At 40.7% G+C, this 12,500-nt stretch overlaps 1 protein-coding gene across 8 annotated transcripts in view; it reads right to left on the reverse strand.

Moving 5' to 3' along the window:
• Positions 1 to 12,500, reverse strand: part of adgrb3 (adhesion G protein-coupled receptor B3) — a 132,370-nt gene that overhangs the window by 34,416 nt on the left and 85,454 nt on the right. For all 8 annotated transcript variants that reach the window (XM_086044588.1, XM_086044585.1, XM_086044582.1 and 5 more), the window contains 4 exons: positions 5,822 to 5,968; positions 5,016 to 5,091; positions 1,809 to 1,911; positions 1,379 to 1,422 (listed from right to left, as the gene is read on the reverse strand). In XM_086044588.1, coding sequence (XP_085900714.1) covers positions 1,379 to 1,422; positions 1,809 to 1,911; positions 5,016 to 5,091; positions 5,822 to 5,968 — 370 coding nt within the window. The remainder of the gene's footprint in view (positions 1 to 1,378; positions 1,423 to 1,808; positions 1,912 to 5,015; positions 5,092 to 5,821; positions 5,969 to 12,500) is intronic.

Here is a 12,500-nt window from a genome sequence, read left to right on the forward strand (position 1 = left end):
AAAGCAATGTCAGCCAGAAAGTGAAAAACAAATTGTCCCGCAGCACAGCAGCATGACATCAACCAACATCAAAGAGAAATTTAAAGAATTAGAAATACGTACGTGCAGACTGGGTGAACAAAGGAAACAAGGATTTTGAAGCTATGACTTGTGCAGTCTTGTGTGTTGTGGAATCTTCATGACTTGTGCTTAGTCAGTTCTGCAGTATTGTGGCGGATGCCTTGGCACTTCAGGCCGACACTATCTGGTCCCTTTTTAATCCCTTGCAAATTTCCTTATTGACATGCCTTTTCTAGCTAATTGGATATTGATTTAACGTTGTTCTGTGTAAAACAGGAGTTGCGTAACCACTTATATATTGTAGCTGTGGTTTGAAGGAGTGACGGTCATGAGTAATGGCTGACTCATATTAGTTTTGATGTAATAGTGGCATCATCTCCTCGACAGAAACACTGCACACCATAACCAACACGTTGCTATTCTTGTTTCCACAAACACACAGGACTACACATCATACAAAGTTTGCATCCGTATTCTGGTTGTTTCCGATCTAAAGCTTATTTCTCAATGTCAAAACAAGAATCCGCTTGATTTAGAATAATAAAAGATGGCTCATGTAGATGAAGTGAGTGGTCAATTTAGCACATTTCTCATTTTCAGCACTCTTCCAGTCACAAATCTTTCAAACTTTTTCAAACTGATAAAACAGTCTTTTATAGCCAACAGGAACCTGACTACTTTAAAGGCTTGATGCGGCTGACAGTTGACTCTAAGGAAATCCTGATCCAGCAAAAAATAATTTGGCAAATGATTTCCTTTTATGACATCTCCTCTCATAAATCTTGTTGATTTTCTAATCTCCAATCATTATTGTTGTACACAACGCATGTACATCATAGGTGTTCAAACACGTCAGACACACAAAGGCCAACATAATGTAGCTCAAGTCATTTCTCAATCATTTTTGATCTCTTTTTTGTCATACCAATCTTCCCTTTGATATTATTAACGCTGCATCAGGAGCACGATTTTGAATTCTGGCGGATACAATATGCCCAAGGGCGCTGGTATTTATCCTGTGTACACCATTGACAATTTGCTCTTGACGTAATTAACAACAATAACCAAACATTATAGATTGATCATTTTCAAAATCATAATATTAGCATCCAAAAACCAAACAATTAAAATAAACAGCAAATAAGGAATTATTAAGACTTGGAACCTGAAGCATTTTGCCTCTAATCATCATTTACAGCCTTAATTCCATACGCTTTTTTACCAAGTGATACAAATAAAACTCTCCACCTTGCTTCTTCACTGAATGATGCTGAAAGTTTCCACATGTAATTGAACGAGTGGGTACAGTTATACTCACATTATGCTGTTGTCCCACAGTGCACAGTGAGGGTTGAGTGTTCCCTGAAAGAAATAGAAATGGGCAAAATGTTTACCAAACAAAAAGTCATTAAAGTCAACAACAACAACAACAATTAATCCTCATTATCACCACTATCAGAACTGTAATTAACTTGTGACACAGTGTGTTTGTCTTTTGGCACAATGTTATTGAGCGATCCTTTGGAGACTGCATTGGTGATCTCGTAGACAAACACACACTTTTTGTGACAACTTACAAACCCTTCATTACTATAGAGAATTAAAAAAAAGTGTGTCGTAAACATTTTTGTAGCTATATGAATATTTATAATGATCAAACTGACAGTGATTGTAAATGAGTTATGTAGCCTGCTGAGGCACCTAAACTACATTTGTGTTACTTTGTGAGGGTGTAAGTCTGTGCTTACATTGGCCAGGTGAGCCAGTTCAATCTCCAGATGGGACTGGATGGCCTTGGGGTCCGGCCTGACAGTGACAGCAATGACCTTGGAGTTCACGACTGTGTGGTTCCTGAAACGCACACAAACATGTGACAGAAGGAATAAATGTCATTGTTTGAATTATCCTCCCTACAACACTTTCTATTACTGTGTAGCCTCAAAAGCTGTTGTACACCTTAACCTGCACAATTTAATAAGAGCCCAGTACAAGAACAATATCAAAAACATTGCCTTTAAAAGGATAACTATAAAAGCATAGTTGTAAACAACTATAATGTGTCATTTTGGACAGCTTTGGGATTTTCTCATGTATTCCAATATAGATAAGGATAAAAATCACAATGAAAGCTCAACCTATTGGGCTGGTTCGTGGTAAGTGACAGTTTCATTAACACCCTTAAATTTGCCAAAGCTAGTAAGACATTCCACTTTTGCCCCTTATTTATCTCACTAATGTTACTTACACTATTTTTTTAGGGATGGAATTGTAACCTAAAACGCTAAGTTTCCTACATTGGTTGTTTGTGCCCTGCGATTGGCTGGCAACCAGTCCAAGGTGTACCCTGCCTCTCACCCGTGAACGTAATGAGAACGAGCACTATAGAAACAGGATGGATGGATAAATCTGCAACTTGTGTTTTGCACACACGAATAGTTATTTATTCATGTACAGCTGCCATTCACACATGCGTATACAGTAGTTTCCATTGGATCTGCATGGATGCATATAGTGCTTATAACTAGTATACAATTGCTACATACTGTACATTAGTGCTACTCATTTTACCCAATGTCATTGCTTACTAAGTAAATAACATATTTTAGTGATATTGTCATTGTCACTGTTCATTTTTTTTGCGGTCAGAATTTAAATTCCCTCCAAACTAATAAACGCTTATTTTATTTTATTCAACTCTAGTGTAGGGATTGACTCTTGTTACATCTACTGCTTTTGGTACCAGCAAAGAAATACATTGTGTTCTCTTGTGTTCTTTTTTGAATTCACACACAAATACCATGTAAGTAAAAGTAACATATTACACATGTAAAATAGAACATTTGCCATTTGAGTTAATAATGTCCAAATACAACATAAAACAGGGAGTACAAATCAAAACTTTGCCAAGAATCAATTTGATGCTAATTGGACTCCTCTACTTTTAAGATGTGATATTGAAGTGGTGTTTCAAAAATCATCCACAGTGATTTTACGGTTTACTGAATAGGCTCTCTTTTAGAGGAAAACAGGAGCAAAGGTAGGAAACTGCTGGCTTCACAAAGGAAGGCTGTCCTTCCAATACAAGTGGAGCTAAGAATATTTTTGTCAAACCTTTTATATGCTTTGAATCTCTTTTCAGAACATACTGTAAAATGGATATCAATGGACTTTTTGTCAAACTCTGCAGCGTTCTGCTCGGAGTGCGCTTGAATGACTGCATTTAGTGGAAAGTTATCGTGTTCTTTTGAGAACTTCACAAGCTTGACATTTGGCAAAAGGGAACTTACTTAAGACTGACACTTCGTTTTGATCAGCTTATCCTGCTGAGAGGGCTCACTGTCACGTCTCACCAGAGCTGGGCACTTGACCCTTTTTGGCCGGTCCGGCCGCGACCCTCCACCCCCCGCCCTTATTCATAAAAAATTATCACCCCCGTCCTGTTCCGCCCCCTGGCCCAAAAAAAAAAAAAAAAAAGGTGATTGACGCCGCCGCGGGAGGGATGCTAACAGCAGGGGCTTTTTAAGGATCATTAGCTGGCTAATTTACTCTTCAAACCCGCTTCAAAATGCACCACTAGTACTTTACTACTTACCCAACTGCGTGTGGTTACTTCCATTGCGAGCCCCGGGGTTGGTTTTGTCGTATTGTGTAATTATTCAGGTCCAACAGACGGCCAGAAGTCGCAGTCAGCAAGTTACTTATTTATTTTGCACACTTCCCCTCCTTCACGGCCTTCAAAATAAAAGCATACCAGCAAACCTCTATACACAGCAGGTTTGCTATGGCATATTTCCGGAAGTAGGGAAGACGCCAGCGTCATCCTTCTAGTGCTGCACGCAGCTTAATATACTCCCGGACACAAGTTGTTTTGAGGGGTTCCAAGTCAGTCCAAGTCAGTCGGCGTCACTTCAAAAAGACAACAATGGATATTGTGCCTGCTACAACCATAATGGGACCGAGATGACTAGACGATTTTATTGCCAAACTACCAGTAGTTTGCTTTGCAGCAGCAACGAGCTACGTGCTGCATGCTCTCCTCCGCTCCGTGTGAGAAACTGTATGTCATCGCAACATGTGACATAATGGACCGATCAGAGCAGCAACAATTCCTGATGTATGCGTGGCATGTGTTGCCGACCTGTCGCTAACAGCACAATGCGTTAGTCACGTGAATCAATGCGGCAGTCGCGGGAGTAGAAAGAAGCCTAAAAAGAAGCCAGTAGGCTGAGATGGAATTTGGCGACCACGTCACAGGCATGTGGGCCGATTAGTGGGCCGGACTAAAATCCACTTCCGGCCATGCTTAGTCCAGTCATTTTAAAAAATTTGTCAGCCCCACCTCCGGCCCCAAAAACGAGCATCCGGCCAGGGACGGACTGCCCAGCTCTGCGTCTCACTTACAGACACAAATACGGTACACCCATACACACACACTAACCCAGCTGCTCAACATGAGAGGGGCGGTCTGGTCATCGCAATGGTTGCTCTGTCCTTGGGATGTTAGTCCAAGGGATGTACAGTATAGGAAAAAGGTGTTTGATATGTTAATGTGATTTAATCGGAGGCAACATAGCAACATGTGCCCTCATGCTGTAACGCATCTCAATTATGGCAAAGGAGAGTGACGTTTGAGGATAGCCAACAAGAGAAAGTACGTAACCTAAAGAGTAGCCACTAGACAGTGTGGTGTGAAAATCCTGTATTTTGCCACATAGCTGCTATGATTCTGAAACCGTTAGGGGATATCATGAAGCTATTTGAAAAACTGCCATAACGTTTTCTCTAAATTAACAAGCATTACTTTTTGGATTGTCTAAAAATTGTTGTGAGAACAGGCTGATACAACTGTTATGATCCCTTCCGACAACTATACAGCGTTCAAATGAAAAAAACAAAATGTATCTTTCTTTGGATTTCAGTTTGAAATAGTGCAAAGTTATATGAAGTGTGCTCACTTTGGTGAAGGTAGCATGAGTCCAAGGGTCTTGTATAGAACTGTTCCCAAAATGAAGACAGGGGATCCCTCCATATCTGAAGGGAAACAAGAGGTAAAAATAGTTACTTAATGTAGTATAGTTAATGTGATTTAACTTTTTTTTTAATTCAGTTATAGTGATTTATTTGGTGTTTATTGCAAGAGAAGGGTTGAGACAGAAATGTACTTTTACTATGTAAATACAAAGCTCATTCGTTCATGCATGCATTTTGATATACAATTTGTAAACATTTCATGAATACATTTTCCATTTTATAAGCTAAAATCTTACTAATTATTATGTTGATAGGCTAATGATGTTTATCATTTCGGTTTATTTTTGACAGACATTTTTACAACTTATTTCCTCAACCAAAGGTTGAAACTTTGAAAACTAAAAGAATACGAGCAGTGGGAATAATTGAAGTGTTGCAGTTTCTTCTGTAGGCATTTATTCTGTTATCAGATAACAGCAATTAACCTAATACGCTAAACGGCAGGTGGTTGATAAGGACGCAGGAAATGCTGAGTCGACTGACTGAACAAGCCCAACTGGCCTAGCTCCTTCGATCGTGTTCAGAAATTGGGCACCATGTGATTTTTATTTTCCATCTTTAATAATGGCCTCCAGGTTTATCATTATGTAGTCAGTAGGAAAATAAACACAGTAGGCAATTAATTGAAAAATAGGAAATCCACTGCAATGCATAATATATCTGAATAAAAGTATGATCAAGAGATTATTTCTATAACTACATGAACTCTGTGACCTATTGGGGGACCAACCTGCACTTTGGGTGACGAAGAGGGATTTTGGGATGACCACCTTATCTTCAGAGTTCCTTGCCCAGTCCACCATGCCTTTACGGCCCTTCATGGGGAAGTTGATGTCAGTCATCACTGATACGGCTGGAAGTCTCTGGATGCTGGCCACTGCAAAAATAACACAATCAAACGCAATACGTGTAGGTCAGTATAGATGAACTCAAAGCAGGTTGTGTGAATTTAAGTCCCCCTTAAATCCCAACTGACACACCCTGCACTGGTCAACAGTCAATCACAGGGCACATGGTGACAGACAACTATTTACCCTCACATTAACACTGTGAGCTCTACATTCTGACAGACAACTATTTACCCTCACATTAACACTGTGAGCTCTACATTCATAGGTCGCGACCTGAGCGTCCTAACCCTAACCCATCGGATACATATCCAAATTATATCCACATTCAAAAGAAGGCTGGGTCGGATTTGAAAAAATCTGAATTGTATAGTTCACATCTCATGCAAAAAAAAAAAATCTGATATAAGCAGAGCTGGGCATTCCATCTATGTGATAGACTGGTCCATCTATCCGCCTATGACGGACGCCTGTTTTGCTGACGGTCGATGAAAGACGGGTACAATTTTTAAATGGACGGACCTTAGTCCGTCTTTAGTCTATTTTTCGTGGCGAGGTTTCGATGGCCGCAGAGAGAAACAATAGTGAGTTGTTTTTGCTTGGGGGACAGAGTCACTGTGAGTCACACTTTCTGTTCAAATATCGACGACGTAAGGGTACCCACGCTGCAAACGGATGACGAATAATGGACACTCAATTTTTAGTAAAATGCCGAGCTCTGGATATAAGTCACATATGGGCAAAAGAAAATCAGAATTGACATGCAGTGTGAACATACCCTAAAACAACCACATTAAAATAATGGTTCAGTCTGCAATTCAATTCCAGGCAATGCCAATAAATTGAGAAATATTTTCCAAACAATGAATTATTTCCAAAATCCACCTAATAAACATTTTATGTAAAAGCTTTCCTTGTTGTAACTCAAATACATCACTGTGCACAAGTCCCAGAAATCCAAAACTTTGTATCACCTATCCTCCCAAGTCCTAACTTCATTTGAGTTGAACATTTTATTCAACTTTCCAATACAGCAAACACAAATAATTGTTTAAACAATGGAATAGCAAGATTAACTCCACCCTGGCTGAGAAAACAAAACATCCCATTACCTCACTTTTCTATTGGCTCCATTAAGCAAGTGAATAGAATACAAATCTAATTAATACATAGAATACATCTCAGCCCTTAAAGCAATAACATCTTAACCGAACAGAAATTATTTTGATGGTACGCTGTCTTAATTAATTTCATAACATGGTATAACACAGACAGGTTTTGTTGTTAGCACATGTAAGTCAAGCTTCTTTTTCTAATTACTTCTTGACAACATCGAATGCATTTCGGTAATCTTGAATTTGATCAGATCCTGCTATGCAATATACAACTACTAGGATTCAACTAAATAGAATGTATACAAGTTAAATGGTTGCATGTGCTTTCGGTTGGAATTCTACTACTCATTATCAATCACAAGTTGTCTATTTTCTTGATTGAATTTATACTGTAGTGTATCCTATGTTTGTGCAAAACCCAATATCTGACAAACTTCCCCACAGTGAAATTGGAAAACTGGAGGGGAAGCCCTGGAGCAAAATAAAGATTATCTTTACTGTTGCTTAAATGTGTTCCCAACAGAAAGTGCAAAATCCGAGCTAGAACTGGCACCTGACAACTAGTATAAAGGTAATCTCCTTAATCGCTCTCTACCTTTCTCACCTCCCTGTTGAGGCGCCACGAAGGCTCTGTCCGTGCACCGCGGCAATTCTCCAGATCAAGCAAACGAGCCTCGGCATTACAAGTGGAGGATAAAGCTGGCCTGTTCTCCACCTGCTATCACAGCCTGTGCCAGTCAGGTGCAGCTTCAGAGAGGGGAATGTGAGGCTAATCCCCATTGATGCAAAAGCTCCATTGTTCATCGCTCTTTGCCAACAATACCATTTGGATCCTGGCAAGGCTCCACGCTGGGATGGAGACTGTGACGGGGAAGGCGTGTCTGTATGTTTGGGATGATCCTGGAGCGGCCATGAAATCACATTGCACCAAGGGTGTAAGGAGGTGCCAGATGCTGGGTGCGGCAGCGGTTTGGGTGCCTTTTTAGTCATGGGGCACAGCATGAAAGGCAACACTATAGAGGAGAGGTTGCTTTTCACAGTGCAGGGTAATTCTGCATGTAAACGGGGCTTTGCATCTGCCCGATGGGGCACGGCAACACAAATAAAGCAATCATTCAGGATTGTGATGCGATTCAGTGCACCGAGAATGTGGTCCATTTTCACATGAGGGAATTATGGCACTGCTCATTATGTTTGAATGCTGCATTCATGCACTCAGCCTTGACTACACTGCTCGCAAAAAAAGTTAGGGAGACTGAGCTTTCAGGTGACGATTCAAGGATGAACTCAAAATACATTCTAACTTTTACAAGTGAATTGAATTGGACTTTCTATAATCTTTTAAAAGCACATGCACATCTGTTGATTGTTTCAGTACTTTTTTGCACTATTTGCCGTTCTCTAACAAGAGTCTGAATGGCAGAATTAGTTTGATCCATAAATCTAACAATATATTTCCTGGTTCAGTTGATAGTTAAATAGTTCGCTTCCTTGTGTTAGTCATATTTTGAGCATAAGATGTCCCTTGTCATTGTGAAACTTTAAAGAAGGAAGTCAACCTAAACATATTTTTTCCATATGCTCTATGTGTTCTATGCAGGCCCACTAGGTGAAATATGGCATTCTGATTAATATTGCGTTTGTAGACTAAGTTAAGCAGCAAAATGCACCCACTTTTAGCCATCTCAGGGGGCGTCCGTTTTGTCACTTCTATCGACTTATGACATTGAACTTGCTCAGGGCTCAGATAACAACCAATCACGGCTCACCTGTTTTCTGAAGCTGAGCCATGATTGGTCATTATCTGAGCCCTGAGAAACTTCGATGTCATCTTCAGTCGACAGAATTGACAAAATAGCCGCCCCCTTAGCCAGCTAAAAACGTGTGGATTCCTCTTATTCCACAAACGCAATATTAATCAGAATGCTGTGATTCAACTAGTCGGCCTGCATAGAACATATTCTTAAAAAATATATATGTATATAAATATATGGGTTGACTTCCGCTTTAAGCGGGATGATCTCAGATGGAAGAGGCCTTACAGTGGTGTGCCACAGAATATCATCAGCAAGTTGTAATAGAGACATAAAGACTTGAAGAGTCAAGGAAAGGCATAGAAGTGGACGTTCTTGGAAATGTTTTCATCAATTCATGGAACAAACACTTGTGAATATTGCCTTACATGGTGAGTCAGTGCCTGCACCTCCTTAAAAAACAAGACCTACCTAAGTACTGACACAGTGAACAATTACAAATTATATTCAAAAGTTCAGACAAGGTCAAAACAAGTTTTCTTGTCTAAGTTAGAATTTGTGCTAGATTCATCCTGAAATTTGACCTGAATGCCGAATATCCGTTTTGTGAGTAGCAAGTTGTCTAAAGCAACATACAGTACTAACACAAAAGTTGTGGTAAACCCTTAAAGCGGAAGTCAACCCAAACATTTTTTTCAAGAATATGTTACATGCAAGCGGCACGGTGGTCGACTGGTTAGCACGTCCGCCTCACAGTTCAGAGGTCGTGGGTTCGATCCCGGCTCCGGCCTCCCTGTGTGGAGTTTGCATGTTCTCCCCGTGCCTGCGTGGGTTTTCTCCGGGCACTCCGGTTTCCTCCCACATTCCAAAAACATGCATGGTAAGTTGATTGGATACTCTAAATTGCCCCTAGGTGTGATTGTGAGTGCGGATGTTTGTCTCTGTGTGCCCTGCGATTGGCTGGCAACCAGTTCAGGGTGTCCCCCGCCTACTGCCCAAAGACAGCTGGGGCTGGGATAGGCTCCAGCACGCCCGCGACCCTTGTGAGGAGAAGCGGTACAGATAATGGATGGATGGATGGATGTTACATGCAGGCCCACTAGTTGAAAAAAGGCATTCTGGTTAATATTGCATTTGTGGAATATGAGTTAAGCAGCAAAATCCACATGTTTTTAGCCATCTCAAAGGGTGGAGATTTTGTCAATTCTGTCGCCTGAAAATGACATCACAGTTGCTCAGGTCTCAGGTAACAACCAATTAACGAACCTTCTTTTGTTAATCCATGGCCTTGTAAAATGCAAGCCAGGAGAATAGGTCAAATGTCCGGCAAAACGCTAAAGCGTGGAACAAGTCACGTGGATGTGATTTGATCTCAAACATGAGTAACAAAAACTTTAAAACTGACACTTCAAAATTAGGTATTCAAAATTGTACTGACATCACTCTATTTGAAAAATGCACTGTAATTTAAAAAGTTGAAAATGAATGTTCTTGCAGAGTACTTGGTGGTATTATAGCAATTATTGTCTCAGCATGAGGGTGAACTACAGGTGTTGGATTTTAAGTGACTAAAAGCAGATTTGACAGAACTACGGTATAATCAAGAACAAGTGTCAAGCATGTGTGTAAGTTTTTCAAAATTGATTTGAGAACACATGTTGATGCTGTTAAATGAGACTCAATGTTCTCTGAGCAAAGGAAAGAGGTATGAGTAACAATATTTTATTAATCCTTGTGAACAAGAGGCTGCAACAAATGAGAAAGAACATCCAGTGACTCATCCTGATGCTCGGCAACCGAGCGTGTTCAATCAGAAGGACCAATGACTGCCATGAGCTGTTATGATGAGAACCGTAAATTAATGATGCAAAAACCACCTGTGAGTGATGCATGTTTCAATGATAATTGTGGGCTATCCTGACTCTTATTTTAAGTCAACTTAACAATAAATACACAAATAAACAAAAGCATACATGTTATACCTATAGTATTCTGCAGCACTAAAATGCTCAAGCTAAAAGGGGAGCATCAAATAGTATGCTGGATTTTCCCATGACTGTATTCGCATGAGTTAAACTCATAGCAGCTCACATTCAAAGGATGAATTCCAATTGTTAGTTTCTGAGCATGGCGGCACGGTGGTCGACTGGTTAGCACGTCCGCCTTACAGTTCGATCCCGGCTCCGGCCTCCCTGTGTGGAGTTTGCATGTTCTCCCCGTGCCTGCGTGGGTTTTCTCCGGGTACTCCGGTTTCCTCCCACATTCCAAAAACATGCATGATAAGTTGATTGGACTCTCTAAATTGCCCCTATGAGATAGGGGCATATGAAATTGACTATGAGATAATTCGGAATCGAATAAATTGAATTTAGCAAAACTGAATGCCTTTTACTTTGACTTGTTTTCCACGACATCCTCTGCGGTCTCGCGACACCGTCATGTGTATATTCTGATGCATTAAGTTGGCTAAGAGACGGAGAATTGGATTAAAAAAGGACGGTGACTTATCCGCTCCCCCGGTTTGAAAGGTAGAAAGACGCAACAGCGCTCCCGGCTCTAGTGGTAGAAACGCAGTTATGCGCTCCTGGGCTTAATGGGTTAAAGGAATGCGAATGATGTACGTGCGTGCACATATGGCTATTCCTCAGTGAGGTGTTATGTCACTCTTGCTGAAAAGTTTCTGGCGACGCCCCTGGTTGCAATGTCAAACAACACCTGACAGGCCACTGACATAAGTTTAAGTAAAGCCTTCAGTTACCAAATGCATATTTATGTTTTTTTCATGTGCGTTTTTACAAAGGCTATTTTCATTTCCTTCAAATGTACCTTTCAATCCCCTGTCAGTGTGCCATTAACATGACATAAAAGCTGCAATTTTATTGTCAATTACTGGTCTAATGTTACCCTGTCAAGTCTCAGAGTTGTCTCAGAGGTTTCATGGAACACAGACATGCTAAAAGATGCTTGGGTGTCATTAAGCCCAACTGTAGGAACTGTAGGAAGGGCAAATCACTGCTCCAAATTAAACACAAATGTGATGTATGCAATTAACACCCAAACCACACACCAGGTACCAATCGCTTAATTTGCTTCATGTTATTTTTGTATGCATTCATCGAGTTTGCAACACTTTTCTTGGGGGCCTCCTATCTGTCATTATGGAAATCGTGCACCGTAGATTACCCCCGAGTGTCGAGTGTTTCCTATAAGTGGGTCAAATGCTGGCCACTGTAAAGAACACAAGCTAGTAAGAAACCCGACTCCTCTGGAGGAATTGCCTACCAGCCCAGCTGTTCAGGCTCACACTCATTTGCATGAATAAATCAAGACCGCTGTTCTATTATTCCATCCCAGCGAGGCGGCATCCATGGCTGACTGAGAAATGAAATGCCACAGAGACCTGCGATCATCCAGGAGGCAGCGCGACACAAACTAAAAGAACCCATGAGAACATTAGCGAGGAGAAATATTGTTCCAAGACTCATATCAAGAGACTTTTTGTCTCAAAGAAGGGAAGTTTTAATCTCCACTACGACCGGCGGTGCATTAAAAATGGGTTTCAAGCTCATTACAGCTACAATGAATAACTTGTAATTTCACTTGAGCTCGATAACATTCTGCCAGACACACCCACGATATTCTCCCACTTCTCAAACAATCCTGTTATTGCTGAAAATGCACTTCAGTACAAC

This window comes from Filicampus tigris, chromosome 11 (assembly GCF_054856515.1).
Source record: "Filicampus tigris isolate MCC_2025a chromosome 11, RoL_Ftig_1.0, whole genome shotgun sequence".
In the NCBI taxonomy this organism is placed as follows: domain Eukaryota; kingdom Metazoa; phylum Chordata; class Actinopteri; order Syngnathiformes; family Syngnathidae; genus Filicampus; species Filicampus tigris.